The sequence below is a fragment of the Ceratocystis lukuohia genome (assembly GCF_044167205.1).
Source record: "Ceratocystis lukuohia strain C4212 chromosome Unknown Supercontig2_pilon, whole genome shotgun sequence".
NCBI lineage: Eukaryota > Fungi > Ascomycota > Sordariomycetes > Microascales > Ceratocystidaceae > Ceratocystis > Ceratocystis lukuohia.
The window spans coordinates 2,729,513-2,748,912 of NW_027263521.1; the positions used below are offsets into that span (position 1 = coordinate 2,729,513).

Below are 19,400 nucleotides of genomic sequence, written 5' to 3' on the forward strand. Positions count from 1 at the left end.
ACCCCCAACAGCACGACAAAGCCAGTGTCTGAGCACCCATCACTGGATGTTGGTTTATGTTGACATTGGGATGGTGTGAGGAAATGAGGTGGGGCTGGGTATCAGGAGCCGATCGACGAGGAGCGTCGACTGCCAGAGGCGGCAAGATTGAAGGGCTCAACCAAAGGGAAAAAAAAAGACAGATGAACAAAAGGACAAACAAAAGATCCAATGGCAAAAGCGCTGGACTAAATAACGAATATTGCTGAAAGATTCTGGGTATCATGAAGAGCGGCAAGCAGAGGTAAAAACAAGTAAAAAAAAATAGAGGCCAGAGAAGACGGGAGCGGTGAGGTTGGCTTCGGCTCTGCTAATACTGGCACCGCTCGAGTACGCGAAAGGCAAAAGAAAGTAAAAGTATTTGTAGACTGTTTGCTGTTGGTTGCTGTCGTAAATGTGCAGATATAGGAAAAGCAATTGGTGTGTTCGTGATAATCATGAGGCGGTCGGTGTCTGGCAAATGCCCAGTGACTTGTGTTAAAAGCCGAGTCACGGCAGCCGACAAGATGAATGATTCAGTAGGCTGGGCAGCGGCGGAAGAGAGACATATTGGCTCGCTCACATATCGAGGCCAACAGGCTGTGGCGATGTCTTGGACGTGAAGCGCTTAGCAAGACTCTGGCAGACGACGCCAACGACCATCAGCGTCTCGATGCCCATAAGGCCGATCCAGAGGCTGTTGAGGATTTGGTCCTCAGAGCTGAACATGGAGCTGTCGATGTGGAAGCGGTCGACACGCAGTGAGCTGATGTTAAAGGCGTCCATGGTAGAGAGAGAGAGAGAGTGATAGAGGTCAACGGGGGGCTGCTGGAGATTGTGTGAAGAGGAGGCGAGAGCAACGATAGAGAGCAAGACTGGCGATGAAAAGGTTGACAAGAAATGAGCCTCTTATGCGTATGTATAGAGAGAGAGAGAAATGGAGAGAATAATATATAGAGCAGGATAATGATGTAGTGTAAAGGTATAGCAAAGCACGGTAAGCAAGAGCGTCTCTAAATAACGAGAAGTGGAAGAGGCAAAGAACACAAATCAAGAAACCAGGTCCCCTCTCAATAAATATCCACAACAAGACAAGGAGAGTTTATATTTCAAGAAACAAAGGCCCAAGGGATTCAAAATCCTCCCCCGACAAACTTTACAGGGAAAAGACGCCTGGGCTTCAACAGGGACCAGGATCGTTTGATTTGACGAGACTGGGGGTGGTACACTACGCCTGACGTGCAAAATATAATAGATATGCACTAGGGAACACCCACTCATAAACTAATGGACAACCAACTAGGCCACTCCCTCTTCTTCCTCCTTCTCCTCCCCCTCCCCATCTGGACAAATAGGCAACCCAAGCGAAGAGGGGGATGCAAATTCTCGTGCACTCAGTCTCGCAGCAGCCCAAGCTATTGCAAGGGTGTGTTCCCCCTCCTCTTGACAATGAGGGGCAGCTTGAGACCGCTCCAAGGGAGGAGGGCATGATGTCGGGGCGGAGCTCACGAATGCTAAGAGAACATGTCTCCTCCGCTGCACTTCTGGCGTGGAATTCAAGTGGCCAACAAGACTAATCTAGGATAGAGAAAACCTCATACATTGCAGATACCAAAGATAAAACCACGGACTGATTGGTGCCCACAGACTAGCGCTGCCTGTACACAAGAGACTCGTTGCCTACATCCGTACTTCTGGAGCCAGCCCAAAGGCCAGCCATAGCCCAAGCAACAGGCATCTCTCTCCCTCTGTTCCTCTTGCACCCACGTCTTCTTAGACTATCCCGTTTCCTGCCAGCTGCAGCTTGACGCTGAACTGCACTGCAACGTCGATTTTGCCAGCGTCACGCCAACAAGCACAGCCAAGTGTCGGTCTGTCTTTTTGATAAGCAAGAAGCCTACAGGATCACAAGCACTACGAAAAGTGACAAACTAGACGGGAGGAGAGAAAACAAACGAGAAAAAAAAAAAAGCCCTTTGGAAACCCCACCCTTAGAGCACGGATTAGACTGCATGGCTAGCTGCATGTAATGCATCCAAGTACGCACGTTATATGCAGTATTTTGCTGGCTGCACGGCGGGCTGCACGCCGCCAAAGACAGCGCGTAACTTGAGAGATGTGACTCTTGCATTCTCCAGCGAGATGGAGAGAGATGGGAGCAGGAAGACAGGCAGAATCTACTGCCATTTCGATCGCTGACCTCTTCGGCATTTGACTCGTCTGGTTTTGGCCTTCGACCTGCGAGAGCAGTTATCTCCGGTCTCGCCCGAGGAGAACCCCAGTATTGAAACCTGCTGCTGCCTGGCTAAGAGCAAGTCTCCAAGTACTTAGTAGCCCGTGTTATGTCTCGAGAAATACACATTTCGGGCTCTGGCTCGCATTGGTCTCCAAGAGAAGCGGTGAGTCTATCCACACCCGGACCATGGAGCGGCCCAATATGCCATCCAAAGCCCAACTTGTGGGGGATTCACTCATCTTACCCTTTACACTCACATACACACATGAGCCACGAAGCAACCTTCATTTCTGCTTTAATTTGCTAACAAAAATTGTCGGAGGATTTATCATGCCCTGGTGGTCTTTAGGGCACGTGCGCAGCTGTCCTTCTTGTCCATAAAACTAGCATATAATTCAGCGGCACTTGGCGGCACTGTAGTAGAGGCGATTGGGAAAATAGACGCGTTATTGTGCGCTTGTATAATGCACAAGTTCCGGAGGGCAAAGTACAGGAAAAATACAAAGTAAAAATAAATAAAAAAGAGCAGCAAAAAAGTAACGAGAGGAAGCAAGAGGAGGAGGGGGAGATACCTGCACCAGCCCAAGCCGGCGTTGAGTATCAAGGCGTAGAGCAAGACGCTAACCGACCAATCCAATGCCACTTGGACCAGCTTTTTACCAAGCTCAGAGCAATTTCATCTTGTTTCTCACCTCGAGGGTGTGTGGCACGTGTGCATTATAGCAGCGCTGCTCCGTGAATACGTTAGGGGGAGCAATGCCGAAACAATCTTCTAGAAGATTCACCAAACAAACACGTCTTGTAACAAGGCCAAGAAATAAGTCGTGGCACATGATCAGCCGCCGGGAATAAGCCAACCAGCCAGACTTGGCAAGCTGGTGTTTCTGTCCTATTGTTATAGTGCATGCATTTTGCGTGTACTCGAAAATTATTTGTTAATTAGTGCATGCTATTCTTGTCGTACAAGCGCTATCATGTAAGAACTCAAAACTATCAACGTTACTGATCTGTACATTACTGTAAACCAGGAAGCATTCCTTGAGTAATTTATCCCTTACGTTAAGCACGATGAAGTCTTAGTACAGATTAATAACAAAAATAATGACATTATTATAACAAAGGGTTATACCGACCGCAACTATTGGATCTCGTTTAAATACCTCCACAGAAGCGATATATTAAAAAAAGATAAAAGGTAACGCGCTCGACTGTGGAGCGGCTCTGGAGACACGGGGAATCGAACCCCGGACCTGATCCATGTTGTAGAAGCCGGAGCGACTAACATGCTAAGGATCCGTCATACCACTAGACCATGTCCCCATTGGTTGACGGAATATTCGGCTCTTATCCATCATGATGAAGCCATCTCGGGCCGGAGTTGGGCTGAAATTTGCCGTCGTATTGCTGCGAGATAACAGTAGGTAGACGCTAGATGATATAATAAACAATGAACTTGGCTGAAAAAAGTAGGTACACGCAAAAGAAAGAGTACAATATAACGATATGCTGAGCCGAAAGCCCTCACCCTGGCTGCAAAGCCGGATCCCAGAAGCCGACATTGTCATGCAACTACTGCACGCCTGAAAGTAGTGATACGACAACAAAAGATAGAGGAAGCTGACAGAAAGCTTCTGAATACAGCGGGATAACATCTAGCCCGGCGTTAGCCTGGGCCAAGCAGATTAATAGCCCATCTCTTCGATATATGCTTATATTTGGGACACTGATAATCACATTAAGTCGGCAAAAATTGTAGCGCCACGCAAGCTAGAGAAGAGGAATAGAGCTGAGCAGAAAGCAGATAAGCCCATATCCATTTTCAACACTCTAAAAAGACGCTGGGGGAATAGCGACCAAGAGACTCATGATTCCGGTTATGGTTAATGGGATATCCAAAGACAGCCACGCCTATGTAGTACCTAGAAGAAGCATATTCGATGTCTCATTATCTGCTGTGAATGAAGTCAGAGCGGACATAAAGAAGTGGGAGGTCACATCAAATTCTTGGCTTTGATGTCTGGTATACCTTCAACGGGGTACTGCCAAATAAGATGGTCTTGAGCTGAACAGAACAGGGCTACGGATAGGGACAGAAAAGCTCTTACTAGATGGCTTCACACAAGACCTAGGCCCTGCAGGCGGTAGCCCCTCACAAGAATCCCTAGCCTTTTCGTTCCCGTTTCCTGTATATGTTCCTCAAGACTGCATTGTTTAGGGGCTGACGAGACACCATGGAAGGGTATTTGGACAAACACTTGTGGACGATCCAGGAGAATAGATTGGATGCCTGGCTGAGGGACCTCAAGTTGGCCATGAATCTGACATCAGCGAGTACAAAGAGAGTGGCTTATAGCCGCATTCCGGAAGAGAAAATAAATTGCCCACTCTAGTAGACAAGGGACCTCCACTCGGGTAAGAGCCTGGTCAAGGAATGGAAGACTCGCCAGTAATCAGGGCCACCATGCCTGGGTTGTTGAGGTGGTTGGGGATCAGTTTTGACAGGAAGCGCATATTCAAGAAACATGCAGGCTAGATGTCAAGGGAGAAACCGATAGACTGGCCATTCTGAGGGTGCAAGCACGGGGGATTCGCCAGGGAACTCGTTTAGGCAGTGGGGATAGGGATCTTCGAATTAGCCACAAACACATCAGGAACAAGGTGATGAAACTCGGAAGGGCTGTAAGGACAGCCCTTCTGGTCGCACCCCCAGCCGACCGCCCTCCTAAACATGGCAGTGAATTGCTCATCAATCACCACCACATACTGGACAAGGGATGCTCTCTACAGCGAAACAAGGACTTGTTGCAGCAGAGATAGATCACACGACTCCTTACTAAAGCTGCAGCCTATTTTATTTACGAGTCAACTACCAACAATCTTGCAGCTGCAGACCTTGCACCCATTGTCATAGTGCGCAGTGGACTAGACGATGGGGCAGGACAGCGGAAGTCTCAGGGGAGGCTTCAAGAGCACTGTCTAGTTAAAAAGTGCTGTATTGAAGGCTGCGGTGAGTTTTTTCCGTGAAAAGCTCCCGGTGCCGTATTCTATCTCTTTTTTTTTGGGAGATCCTTTTCGTCTTTCAAACTTGAACTTCTCTCTGCTGGCCAACTTATCTTATAGGCCCTGATATTTGCGCATTTATATCACATACGACCATAGCTTGTAGAAAGCACGGGATCCCGTCCGCTCTCCCTTAGTTAACCTACAAAGCGCTAGAATAGTACTACGGTGGGTGACCACGTGGGAATTCCTAGTGTTGTATGTTTTTTTTATAGTAGCATTCTTTTATATGGCGGCTTAAAGTGGTGCGGTGATGAAGAGCTGACGATCGTAGGAGGTATCACGAAGAAGGAAGCGATTCACCGACAAGGAAATAGGAAACATTTATCAAAGTCATTGTGCTGTCCTCAGGAGCACCTGAAAGTAGGGAAAGCCTCTACAAAGGCTCCCGCCAGCTTTCATGACAATAGTAGCTAGCCGATGGCCTTGTCTTCCCAGCAGCTGTCTGCCCTGCACATATAACATACGCATATCTCCGCAAGTGCACCTTATTATTTTGTCTCTTCGCCTTGTTTATTTATCTAAGAGCAAGGCATCTTGGCGATGAAGATGTATGACGCTCTAGCGGCAGACAAGACGACAGGTTGTTTTCTACGGTACTTTTTAAACCCATTCATTCATGGGCCGTCTTTGCCATTCCCTCACTTATAGTACTTTAGGGAGGTTACCTCAAGTTAGTGTATATCCGGGCTACAAGCTTCAGCACAAGTCCCTACAGGTTTGTTTGTTTGTTTGCATTATTTAACGTCTACCTACTGGTTTTCCACAGCAATACGACGGCATGTTCTGGACGGAAAAGGGGTAAGAAGATGTCGTCCTCCGACACCTCCTTCAGGCAGTCAGCAATTGCAGGTGTGCGTCTTCTTCGAAATACTCTTGACTTTTTAGGGACTGGCCTTGTGATGTCCCTACAGGGAGCCTTTGCATAGGATATGGATATGGATATAGGGCTACAATTTCGGAATTGGTCTCATGAAAAAAAAAAGAATGGAACCCCTTACGAAACATTATTGACTTGGATATCTCAACACTGGAATTGAAGCTGAAGATCCACCAGATGCTTCTCCCCGACAAGCAGAAGCAGAGATTGATTGATTGATTGTACTATTTAACGTCTACCTACAGCTATTTCACCGTAATACGACGGCCTTCCGGCCGGGAGCACCTCCCGGGCGGTCCGCAGTGACAGGAACGCATAGACTTCAACCTTCTCCTATGACTTTTTAGGGTCCAGCAATATAGCCAGGAGGGTCTCTGTATAGCGCGGCCCGAGGGCGTACCTGTCGGGTTCTAGGATTGGTTACCTGATATTTTTGGTTGGTGGAGGCCCCGTGTAAAAACTAGTCTAAAAGGCCCCCGGCTGTCGGCACGGGGGGTAGGCCCCGGCGGAGTACAGTGGTTTTGTCCTTTTATGCGTGGCTGCTGCAACACCTTTGGTTTTCCCATTTTCCACTTTCCACATCCCCCTTTCCCCACCGACAAAAACCCCAGACAAACCCTAAACCCAGAAGTGGAATCGACTCCCAACTTCCCCACAAACATTCGTTCCTCTGAAAAATCTGCTATGTGTCCTGAAGCCATGAAGATCATGGAGACAAGACAACAGATTCCAGTGCAGTCTGGGCATCCCGTCAAGCGACGAGAAAGTCAACCATACTGTGTGAGCATCCGAGGGCTCATGGTCTATCCTTCCACCGCCCTAGTGGCCGCTGCCTCATGCGGTGTGGATGTGACCTAAGGCAGCCCCCTTTCTAGTGACCTGCCACAGTCACCAGTCTGTCCGAGGACAGAGGAGCGCGAGAAAAAACAAAACATAAGAAAAAGGTGTGGACTGTGTGAACTCTCAAATACTCAGTCCTGAGCGTGAAGGTGAACTCCTTGAGTTGGAGTGGTGTTGTGGCGATGAGGAGTTGGCGATCGCGAAAGTTGTCGTGAAAAAGGGGGCGAGTCGACGACGAGGTTGTTCCTCAAAGTTGGGCAAGAGCGGCCTCAAGGCTCCACAGCTCATTGTCAGAATCCATGACAGAGTCAAAGAAAAAGAAAAGAATGAAAGACGCTTATCAGTGTCATAGGCGTCGTCCTCTAGCAGCCCGGAAGAAGGGGAGGCGCCAGACCTCAAAGGTACCCCCCCGAGGGTTGTAAGAGGGAGAGTTGGCCAGACCTCAAAGGTACCCCCCCGAGGGTTGTAAGAGGGAGAGTTGAAGCAGAAGCAGAGGATTGTGGAAGATAACAATAACAAATGAGCAAAAAGCATGGAGACACGGGGAATCGAACCCCGGACCTGATCCAAGCTGTAGAAGTCGGAGCTTCTCACATGCTAAGGATCCGTCATACCACTAGACCATGTCCCCATTGGTTGACGGAATATTCGGCTCTTATCCATCATCATGAGGCCATCTCGGGCCGGAGTTGGGCCGAAATTTGCCGTCGTATTGCTGCGAAATAACAGCAAGTAGACGTCAAATAATACAATAGCAATAGCGGCCGAAAATAGACAAGAGCATAGCAAAGGCCATTGAGAGTATTAACGGATTGGGTAACGGCTTGAGATATCTAGCCGGCTGCTACAAAGGGGCAGATGCTAAAAGCATGCTCACAACGGTCCGTGCCTGTGCCTTGAGAAAAGCAGTCTTTGCAGCAAGCCTCTGGCCCGGGCTAGAGACAGCAAAAGTGGCAACGGAGAAGCTGAACATCTCGCCTAGGAAGTGCCTCCGAGAAGCACTCCCCATGTGCTGTACGACGCTAAGGGGGTGCTTATACCACGCAGCAAGCATTCCCCCATTTGAACTTCTCCTTGAAGATGAGAAAAGGGGAGAAGCTATGAGATGGTAAGCGCTGGGCACATTTTGAGAGGGCCACATTCCAACCCAGTGGTGGAGAGACTACGCAATCTCCTGCCAGCGCAAATGGAAAGACACCCTAGGTTAAGACCACTTTTAGACAGACCTAACATACCGTCCCAAACGTGACTTAGCAGGGAGGAGGGAACAAAGCGACATCAGGTGGAGGTAGAGAATACCCTGCTAAGAACACTCGTTGAGTACTCCAACGGATAAAAAGATGCAAATGGCAACACGGGTGAGGGGTGGGCTATCATCGAGAATGGAGCTACCCAGAAAGCAGACCACACAGCTTTGGGAAAGCGGGTGAAGGCGGCAGGCGCAGAGTCAATTGGCGCTCACGAGGAAACTAAGCGAGTGACAGCTGAGGAAATCTAGCTGTGTCTGGACAACAGAGGAGTCGTGGACTGACTTCGCAATACTTCCACCAAAAACAGCACATGGCAAGAAGCGGTGGACGAAACAAGATGAATGCTGAAAACCTGGGCAGATGAGACACCTAGAAGGCTTGCCCGAGTGCTATGGGTCCCAGGATGCATGAGCATAAAATGCAACAAGCTAGCCGACGCCTAAGCAAAGTTAGGATGTCAAGAATTGGCAACGTAACACCGCTTCAGCCTCTCGTAGAAGCACGGAGATGAAGGGGAGACCGACCACGTCTCGACGATGAGGGATGGTGGAAAGAGCAAAAAGGATACCGTCCACCCGGAACCGGTATCCCCACCGAGGCCCCCCCCCCCCCCCTTCATGTCTCCCGGTATAAGGGCCTCATCAAGACGGAGCTGGGCCGCATTCTAGCTTCTAAAACTGGCTATGAAGGCTTTGGCAGATACCACAATAGCTGGTGACATAACTGCTCACTTGGATTCAAAGCATGTAACCAACCAAAAGAACGAAGTCACTGGTGGGCATGCAAGACACTACCGAGACCATGGAGCCAAAAGTTTGCAGACAAGCTCCTTAAAACATGAAAGCAACATGTCATGCCACCAATGTTTCACGCCACAACCTAGGGTTCATCCAGTACAAACAGCTGCCAAAGTCTAAGCCAAGCCATCTAGGCACCACAGAGGCAACCCCTTCAAGACACGCAAAGAGGCAGGTCACTACAGGTAGAACGTTCGCGACATGGGAAGCCCAGGATGACGCAGCCAACCCCGATGCCGGGCAAACAACAACGCGGAAGGGGAGGACTAGGGGGAGAATAAGTGAGAAGAAGGAAAAGAGAAGAGATGGGAGGAGATGTCGAGGACGGCTCCATGAGAAGATGCTTAGAGAAACTATTCTCGGCTACCAGAAAGAAAAAAAAGGAAAAAAGCCGCCTGGAAAGAGTTCATATACTACAATATTTCCCACTTTAACCGAAGCTACTAGCGGGGACATGGTCTAGGGGTATGACGGATCCTTAGCATGTGAGAAGCTCCGGCTTCTACAACATGGATCAGGTCCGGGGTTCGATTCCCCGTGTCTCCAATGCCTCACTTGGGGTGTTTCTTTTTGCATCTAAATCACAGAGTCAGCGGAAAAAGAAAACTTTATGCATGCATGCATGCATGATTCTTTTTAATCACTATATGCTAGTCAGAGATTAGGAAGATTAGCGAAGCAAACAATCCAAGTTGTTGATACAATCAAGTATATATGCAAGAAAACTAACAACGACAAAGCCCTTCATCATGCTCCTCTAAATCCTCTCGTCTTGTTATCCTTCATTCTCCGCTCCTTAGCCACCGTCTTTCTCCGGCGCATCCACGACCGATTTAGCTCGCTACGGTTTTCCCAGAACCACGTCTGAAACTCGGTCGACTCCTCTTGCTTGCCAGCGCTAGTGTCAGCTCCAGCGCCAGCCATAGCTGCCGCTCCTCCAGCGCGCACAGCATCTCTCTGCGCCATAGGGCTCGCAAGGCTATCCAGCACATCCTCTTCATAATCATCTTCATCGTCAGGGTTTACCTGGTCTTCGTCATCAGGGAAAAAGCGCCTTGTGCGATTTGGGTGTGCCGTATCCGGCGTGGGGGCCGCGCTACGGAGCCCTCGCGCTTCGAAGTCCTGACGGGTGAACGGGGTCATGGGCAGTTGGGTATGACGGGAGACGCGTGGAGTTTCATACTCGGATTCGTTATCGGAGCCGCCATCAACAGTAGCGCTACCGCCAAAGAAGCTAAAAGGCTCCGCAGTGGCGGCAGTAGATGATGCGGCCTCACTATCAGGATTCTTTTTGTAGAGAGCTTCTAGGGGGTGCACCTTGCCGGGAGTTGATGGGGGAGGAGGGATTTTAATAGTCAAGCTCTTCATAGAGCCTGAAGTGTTTGGCCGCTCGTCAAGTTTTGATGGATCTAACTCAGTGCTAGGGGCAAAGACAGTCGGTCCAGGACCATCGCACATCTCAGCATCTGACTTTTCATTCTCATCATCGCTTTCTTCGGATGACGACCCATCACTTTCTTCGGATGACGACCCCTCGCTACTCGATGTATCTGTTGGTTCCTCAACGGGCGCTTGGGTTGCAGGCGTTGCTTGCGCTTTTGCGTCTTCGGCCTCCTTCATTTTCTTCACTCCCACTTGGCTCAGCTCCTCCTTGGTCTCATCTTCAGAATCGCTATTGCCGCTTTCCGACTCCGACGAATCGGACTCCGATGAATCTGAATCCGATGTTTCCGACTCAGCGGCTTTCTTCGCGGCAGGTGCCGTGGTAGGCTTGGGGCATCGCGTAGGAACGTGGGAAACTTGATAGCATGTTCGTATTCGTGGGCAATGATCTCCCGATTTGATTTTCCATCTCTACTTCGTTTCTTGCTCTTGGCCCCAACTTTAGTTTCAGGCATAGGCTTCCCAGCGGGCATGACGGTTTTGATGAGACATTCTTGCTTGTCTGTGTACTTGGAGCGCACTTCGCGCGCCTCCTTGTTCTTTTTATCCTCCTTTTCGCCCTTCTTGGTTCTGACTTTGGTTTTAGCCGACTTTCGGGCCTGCTCCGCTGTCACAGTCCAGCCACGTTTGACCTTGCGATCGTCCTCAAGGACAATGCCCTGCATGACATCACGATCCTTTTTACGCTTTTTAGGCGAAACGATCTCAGATCCGTCGAAATCGATGACGATCTTTTTGCGCTTCTTCGCAGACGCCTCGACCTCGGGGTCGGGGACATATTCCGGTGGAGGCGGGCGCGCCCTTTCAACCTTCATTTTGTTACCACGCAAAGTTGCGCCGTTCAGCTTCTTCCTGAGCTTCTCAGCAGCCTCGATAGGCAGATCGACGAATCCGTATGGTCGGTCGGGGAAGGTGTCGAGAGTGTGAAAGGAAGCGTTTCGGGCTTCGGGGAGAACAGATGACGGCACGACTACGTTCAGGAGATCGGCATCCAGTGGCGATATGTGCAGGCGAACATAGCCTGGGTCAGCAGGCGCAAGATTGGAGTCGGCCTTGTCCTTAGACGAGGCAGATTTAGATATGGGGAGGCTCATTCGCGGGGAAGAGAAGAAGAAGAGTAGGGAAAAGCAAATAGATGAGGTCGAGATTCAGCCCCTTGGTGATTATAAACGCTGGGCTTATGTGGAGGGAAGTTTGTTTCGTGTTTCAACGAGGTTGCTTTTTTTTTTTAGTTGGAGATCAACCAACTTAGTCCACGTGAATAGCCGTAAGTAACAGCCTTGCCCTAGTTGCGTCGCCTATCCAGCCCTGTCGTCGGGCCCTTTTTAACTCTCTCTAGTTTCTTCAATCTCTCTTGTAAAGGCGCCTGCAAGGAGGAGGACGGAATCGCGTTGCTGCGAAAAGGAAACAAAAAAAAAGAAAAAAAAAAAACAAATAAATTTGCGGCCGAACGAAGACCAAATATTAGTGGGGCTCAGGCGGGTGGGTGCCAGAACTTAGGGTATAGAGTATAGAGTGTGAATCAAAATCAAGTCACTCCACTTTAACACCCATCCCCATCCTAGTGCTAAACTATGCAGCAAATATAACGACGATCCCTTTTCTTCAATGTTGACATAACAAGTGAGACAGTCGGACTTTGCGATTAAACCTTAGTCTATCCTTGGTAGATCGGCAAATCAAAGGATCAGAGGCTGAGTTGTGTGCAAATACGTATAAAATGGGAAAAAGAAAAATAGGCAGAGAGCTCAAGGATGAACTTGAACTTGAATATATTTAACGTCTACGGGAATCACAGAGATCAAAACTCAAGGATGTATAGCATATATTAAAACAACACATAGCAACCAACAACGCTGGAATTCCACAGAAGCAAAAAGGATATCTTGCGAAACAGCACAAAGAGCCACCAACGGGCGAAGATGAGAAGCAAGCCCAAAGAAACAAGAAAGAAACAACGGTGACATACTCTCATACAAACAAAACAGCCCTCATCATATACATAGCTTACACAACAAAGCACTCCAAGTCCTCCGACCACATAGCATGAAGCCAGTTAAGCTCTTGGCCAGTCTGTGACACAAGTTCATCGTCATGGAATCTCCACGTCTTGTGGAGCATATCTATAGCCGTCAGGATATAACCCCATGGCACGATGCTCCAGATATCCATCAGCCTGTTGAGGATCCAGCGTCGCCGCTCCTCGTCCCGGCTCTCTGCACCGGCCATAAAGAGAGCCCAAACAGCGCCCTTGAAATGCACGTCATCTTTGCCAACCTCGGCCATGTTGGCGAAAATCTCCGCCACCAAGTCCTCGGCACGCACCGTTATTGCATCGCGGACCATGGGCACAGCTCGAATGACATACAAGCAAATTGCAGCACGGTGTGATGCGGCCACACGCTCCCGACTAGCTGCGTCATTGAACATGGCCACATTCGAAAGGCTGGCCACCCACTGGCGCAGATCGTAGTTTTGTGCCTTGTCAATGAGCCGGGTAGCTTCTGCAATAGTCTCGCTCTCTTCGCGGGAATGCATGTTGTTTGCTAGTTCTGAGGCTGCAGGAATGATCTCAAGCATGAAGGGCGGGCAGCAAAGATAACTGTCTGACTGTGTTCTGGAAAGAACAGGGAGAAGCTCCATGATATGGCTGCCAACACTGACACAGCGGGCTGTGGACATGAGGGTTGAGCCCAGGATATGGTAACTATTAAGAGGATCCCAGGTGTTGAGAGACGCGAACAAACACTGAAGGGCGCAAGGTACTTACATGACAAAGTTAGCCACCACATTGTCTGAAATCTGCTTGCTTATGTACCATCGGTTCTCCGTATTTCCAGAGCGAGCCAGGCTAGCTAACAGCTTACTTCCTCCTTGGAGATGCGAGCGCCAGCCGCCGGTACCAAAATCGATAAGTTCAATATTTACGAAAAAATAAGCGGCCATGATAGCCAGTTCTCGGTTATTATTATCGCTATTGGCAACAACAGAGCGCATGTGCATTATGGCGCGCTGTTTAGCCGCTAGACCATCCATAAAAGCTCTCCGGGCTTCGGGGTGGTTGGATCGGAGTGTGGCAAAGTATTCTCCTAGGCTACTATGCAGGGGAAGTCCAGTCAGTGGTGGCTGGTACATGTTGGAAATATGCATTGCTGAAGTTGCAATTAGCAAGCTCATGAGAACTGGGTGTTCCATAGCAATGGGGATGATATCACGGAAAGGGTTGACATCATGGGCGTCATGTGCAACTATGTCTTTGGTTACACGCTGGACTGTCGGTATTTTGAGCGGTCGTCAGTTCAAGGAGACAAAAACATCAAAAAAAAAATAAGATAGGTAAGAAGGAAAGAAAGGAGGCTCACTTACAATAATGTAAATATCGTTTGGCAGAATGACTTTGGTCCTGGAATAACGGGTCAAGAGAACGCCCCGGACTTGCTGTATATGGTGTAGGGAAGATCCCATGGCCGATGTCCTCAGTTTTGGCAATATGGTTATATGGAGCATACTCATAGAGTGCTGAGGGAGAAGTTTCGGATTGCTGGACCAAAGGAACTGTGCTGACAGTGGTTGTAGTTATGGCAGTGGCAATATCGGATTGTTCAGGCGATCTAGCATCGAGAGAAGCGGTCGAAGACGGCGAAGAGAAAGGGCTGTTTTCAAAGACAATCTGGCGAAAAGAATGAGGCAGTAGGTCGCTGTCAAGACTCTTCTGCTCGGGTCTATATAAAACAGCCGCATTAGAGGCGGTCGCACTGGTAATGGCAGGCGTAGTAGCCGTCTCAGGGCAAGCAGTACCACGGGCAGACGGCAATATGGGCGTCTTTTTGGGGGTATTACCCCTTGCATTGGCACTCCCATTTGTGCCGCCATTACCGCTTCCACCAACCCACTGCGTCCACACAAACAGTTTTTCATAGCCCAGACATTCCTGACCACCTATAGCGCATTTATTGCACGTAGGCTGAGATCTATCGCAGCGCAGCCGACGTCTACGACAGTTGTGGCAGGCCTTGGTAGATGAATCTCGCCCCCGCGCAGGAAGTCTTCCGGCCATTGAGAACGGCGGAGGGTGTGCGTGATGAGGCGGGGTGTTATACTGTGACAGGTGTCGGATGGTAGAGAGCAGGTTGGTTGACAGCGATTGGCCGGAGTGTCTAGCGCCTAGGTATTAGGGGCGCGATGGTGCATATAGAAAACCAAGGGATGATGAAGTACCGAAGTGTTAGTGAGAGGGGATGTGGCGTTGATGTTATGGTAGATGTAAGTAAGTACTTGTGTAAATACCGAGTAGGTCTAGTTGCTGGGTTGGAGGGGGGATCAGTTACTCTAGGGCGGGTTGGTCTTCCTTCAAGAGTCCTCAACAGTAGACAGTACCGAATCCTGATCAAGGCACAGGCAAGCACAGGCTCACACGAACAGACACACGAGCATGCGCAGACAGACGAACAGACAGACGAACAGACGGATAGACAGACAGGCGGACAGACAGACAGACAGACAGACAGACACAAAGCAAGGCAGGACAGCCAGGGACAGAGCACTAGAGTGGCAGATTTAGACGTGAAGAAACGCCACACAGTCTGTTTGTGAATGGGTTTCCGTATGAATGAATGAATGAATGAATGAATGAATGTACGTATGTGTAAACGTATGAGTGTGCGTATGTATGTATGTACGTATGTATGTATGTATGTATGTATGTATGTAGTACGAGAGGGAGATACGGAACGGGTATCAGGTGCTTGTACTTGGTGTTCAAGGGCAGTTCAGTTCAAGTCAACCAGCAAGTGTACAGTACAAGTCCAAGTACGGGTACAGGTACAGGTACAGATTCCGGGACTAATTGGGGACTTCTATAGAGAATCAAAGGCAAGGAGAAAACAAGCTGCCAGTACAAAAACAGCACTGTGCCCAAAAGAAAAGAAAAGATGAGCGGGCTTAAGGGAAGCAAGTTGTGTGGTTAAGACGAGAGATGGCTAAGCAATGTACGTTGGCAAGGGATCAGATCAGGAATAAGAGCGGCAGCCGTGTCTTTGCAGAATTCCTAAAGACAGGGCAAAGACTTGGCCGTAGTATGATATATATTGAGTGAGATCAAGACGATGATGAAGGGGGGTGCCAAGCGATAGAAAGAAACGGATAGAGGCAGAGGTGGACGAGACAATGGAGACAAAGACCTGTGTCCAGGTAGCGAGTGTGTGCTTTACCAGCAAGTCAGCCAGCCAGCCAGGCAGAAGGGAAGAAGAAAGTTCCAGCAAGGGCTCTCTCTCTCTGTTGCATTTGTTTTTGTGTTCTTTGTTTAGCTGAATGGGACTGGACCCAGGCAGACCTTGAACCTTGGCCTAGGCCTGTGGGAGGAAGAAGAAAGGCGCACGTCAACCAGGCCGGAAAAATAACAACATGAGGAGCGGAGGGGAAAAAATAGAACAGAAAATCAAGCGAAGGGGAAAAAAAAAGAAAAAAAACACTCGATAAATACCAGCGAAATATTATCAAATCCAGGGCCAAGGAAAATTCGAAGAATAAATGGCGATCGAGATGAAGCTTCGTTGTTGGCGATGCGATGGGCAGCAGGTTTGATCTGCAGCAGGCTGGATGGGAGAAGGGAAGCTCTTCAAAGCCCTTTAAGCCTCTGTACTTGGTGCTCTCCAGGGCAGTAACAGCGCTAGAATATGCGCCAGCACCTCCCCCCAGCTAGCAGGCGATCGAAGTGTAACCAAGTAAGTTGAACGACTCGACTCGGAAGGCAGAGCCTGCAAAGCAAAAAGAAAGAATTTACTCGATTGAAACGGGGAAGAAAATGAAAAATAAAATAAAAGGAAACAGAAAAAGAAAAAGATAAAAAAAAAGATAAAGTTTGGCATTGATTGAATTTGACTTGGAGTGGTGGCATGGAAGCAAAGAAAAGATTTTTTTTTCTTGTATTTTTTCTGCATTTTTTCTGCATTTTTCCTGTATTTATTTGTCGATTTTATTCTTATTTTAATTTCGTTTCTCGCTTTTTATAGTCAATGCCATGAGAACAAGCCAACCCTAAGCAACGCACACCTGCATGCAGAATTATGGCTTGATCAATAGCGACAAACACAGACTTCGACTCCATCTTAAGCCAAGGCCAAGATCACATGCTCCCTTCCCCAAATTCCCCATTCTCCATCTAATAGAAGACCGGCCAAGTGTTACACCACAGCTAATCTGCATAAATACGATTTGGAGCATACAACCTTGGAAACTGATAAGGAGAGGAGAGGGGAGGAGAGCTGACGTTGTTAACATGGGTTAGCCCTCCCTCAGCCTTGCCTGCTCTTTTTATGCACTTGAAGAAAACCCATAAGCAGCCTTTCCCTCCCTGCTCTCCCCGACCCGGGTGTTTTGTGCACACACGAAATAATAGTAATAATAATGAAATAATAACAAGAAAAAGACCAAAAAACACGGGCAATCGTCTGCCTGCTGATGCCCGTACGTACATGGCAATGGTTGGGCCTTGGGTTCTTTGTTGACATACATCCTCCTCTCTCCTCCCTCCTCTGCCCTCTCCTCTGCCCTCTCCTCTGCCCTCTCCTCTGCCCTCTCCTCTGCCCTCTCCTCTGCCCTCTCCTCTGCCCTCTCCTCTGCCCTCTCCTCTGCCCTCTCCTCTGCCCTCTCCTCTGCCCTCTCCTCTGCCCTCTCCTCTGCCCTCTCCTCTGCCCTCTCCTCTGCCCTCTCCTCTGCCCTCTCCTCTGCCCTCTCCTCTGCCTCTCCTCTGCCCTCTCCTCCTTCCTCTCCCTCCCTTCTCTCCTTCCGCCCCTCTCCTCTGCCTCCCGCCCATATTCCCTCTCCCGTGCCGTACAGACAGCCAGCCGGACCATCATCTAATCGTCTCATTGGGTCGCCTATCCCTCCCTCTTGTTCCCTCCCTCCTGTCTCCTCCCTCCTGTCCCCTCTCTCCTGTTCCCTCCCTCTGTTCTCTGCCCCCCTTGCCCATGACCCATCGCATTAGCGTATTGGGCTTACAGTTGCAGATGCAGATCAAATCGACCCTCTACCTGATTTCTGCTTCCTTCTCTTTCTCGCCGGTGTCCATTTTCCCGCGGAAGTATCCCACCAACGTTGTATTCCGGCCCAAGAGTAAGAACGAGGAAGGCCGAGAAAGTGTGAGCTAAGGAAAACTAGGCCTCGCCCTGTCTTGCTTCCTACTCCCTGTAAAAGAGCCCGGAGCGGGGCGTTTGACTAGTCCCATTACAGGGACCGGGGAGGGGGATCGCAGGCAAAGCGACTAGGAAGGAGCAGGGAAAAAGTTTTTTTCTTTTTATTTCTTTTCTTGCTCCTCACTAAAGATAGGCGAAAGGCGGAAGCGAGAGACAGACATGCAGACAGATCTGTTGTCCAACGTCTACGGAAATCACAGAAACTAAGCTGCTAACACTCTGCAGGAATTGCCAAGGGGCTTGGACGAGCGAAGCCCAATTGCCTTCAACTAAACCTGTTGTTCGTTAGCTCTATCGCGGTCGAAGCACAAGAAAAAGGAAGGAGAAAACAGTAAACAACGCCTAGGAAACACATGCGAACCTGGTCTGGCGTTTCAAACCTGGGAACCACTACCAAACCGTGACGTCTGCTTTCAAGTACTGATACGGCACGCCGTTCTTTTGCGGTCCAGCTTCCCCGGCAGGTATTTGCAGGTTCTGTTTCCTGCGGGAAGTTTTCGCATAAATATTGTGGACACTTTCCTAATTATCTTGGTATTCCCACGGATGGGCAAACATCTTGAGCTACTCGGCACTTTTGCGTCCATATAGCTGGGCTGCACATGATATCTCTCGCTTCAAAGTCTCCGTGTACGCAGAGCGCAGCTAGAATTCGGGTGACCGTAGCCCGGTATAATCCCTCTATCTAGCTGATATCAAACTGCTTCGGGGGAGGTAGTGATCTAGCGAGATGCCCGATTCTCGGGCCGTTTTATTTGGTACTGTCTGATCTGGAGGCCTCGTCCCTTTAGCATCTTGATGGTGCCGGGGACATTGTCGCTCTTATCGGCCTTGGCAAGCCGGCTGGCTGATTCGCTGACCGGGATCTTGCAGTGTTTTGGGGACGTCTTGGAGAATGGGCCTGATTTTTAGCGCCTACGGGAAGCACAGCGATCAAACGAGACTCTACGGGACTTGAACTTGAATATATTTGGCGCCTGCGGAGGCTCCACGGGAAAACGGATCCGATGGACTCTTGGTAGCGAATAGCGCGGCCCAACCCCGAGCAGTAGAAATGCATCAACACTTGGCGTAATTGGTGTAGTGGTAACATTAATCGTTGCCATCCAAAGCAATGATTTCGATTAGCCCTGGGTTCGATTCCCAGATTACGCAGTACTGACAGGTGTATCAGCCTCGTCACTCTTCTTTTTGTTTTCCTGTGTGCGCCGTACAAGATTCTTTTTGCTCCATTCATCAGTATCACTAAAAGACGCTATTGTATTGCGCCTTGTCGATGCATGGCCTTGGTCATGAACAAAGGGCTTTGTCCGGAAATAACAAGGGCGAAAAACAGGACCCCAAATCCTTTCTGTCCCATGTCTTAGGACAAAGCCACTCGCCCACATCCAAGTTCTACGCAAATAACCAAGACCAAAGATCAAACAGCACCCGCCTGCTTATCAAGCTAGGCAGAAATTGGGGGCCTCCAACAAGGCTTGGAGTGGTAGCTCAGCTCATCAAAGAGTTCAACTCTCCCTCTTACAACCCTCGGGGGGTACCTTTGAGGTCTGGCGCCTCCCCTTCTTCCGGGCTGCTAGAGGACGACGCCTATGACACTGATAAGCGTCTTTCATTCTTTTCTTTTTCTTTGACTCTGTCATGGATTCTGACAATGAGCTGTGGAGCCTTGAGGCCGCTCTT

General features: G+C 49.3%; 3 protein-coding genes across 3 annotated transcripts; all 3 read right to left on the reverse strand.

The window, feature by feature from the left end:
* Positions 1-261: 261 nt before the first annotated feature.
* Positions 262-804, reverse strand: HOO65_020679 (uncharacterized protein; the record flags this gene model as incomplete). Its single annotated transcript, XM_071007079.1, has 2 exons — positions 262-424; positions 602-804. The coding sequence occupies 2 exons, from the start codon at positions 802-804 to the stop codon at positions 262-264; spliced, it is 366 nt and encodes a 121-aa protein (XP_070861317.1).
* A 9,024-nt stretch (positions 805-9,828) lies between these two features.
* Positions 9,829-11,618, reverse strand: HOO65_020680 (uncharacterized protein; the record flags this gene model as incomplete). The annotated part of the gene is made up of 2 exons (XM_071006642.1): positions 9,829-10,880; positions 10,940-11,618. The coding sequence occupies 2 exons, from the start codon at positions 11,616-11,618 to the stop codon at positions 9,829-9,831; spliced, it is 1,731 nt and encodes a 576-aa protein (XP_070861318.1).
* Positions 11,619-12,531: 913 nt separating this feature from the next.
* On the reverse strand, positions 12,532-17,394 carry HOO65_020681 (Acriflavine sensitivity control protein acr-2; the record flags this gene model as incomplete). Its single annotated transcript, XM_071006267.1, has 4 exons — positions 12,532-13,231; positions 13,295-13,796; positions 13,891-14,463; positions 16,998-17,394. 4 exons carry the CDS (start codon positions 17,392-17,394, stop codon positions 12,532-12,534), a joined length of 2,172 nt encoding a protein of 723 aa, XP_070861319.1.
* Between the last annotated feature and the right edge of the window lie 2,006 nt (positions 17,395-19,400).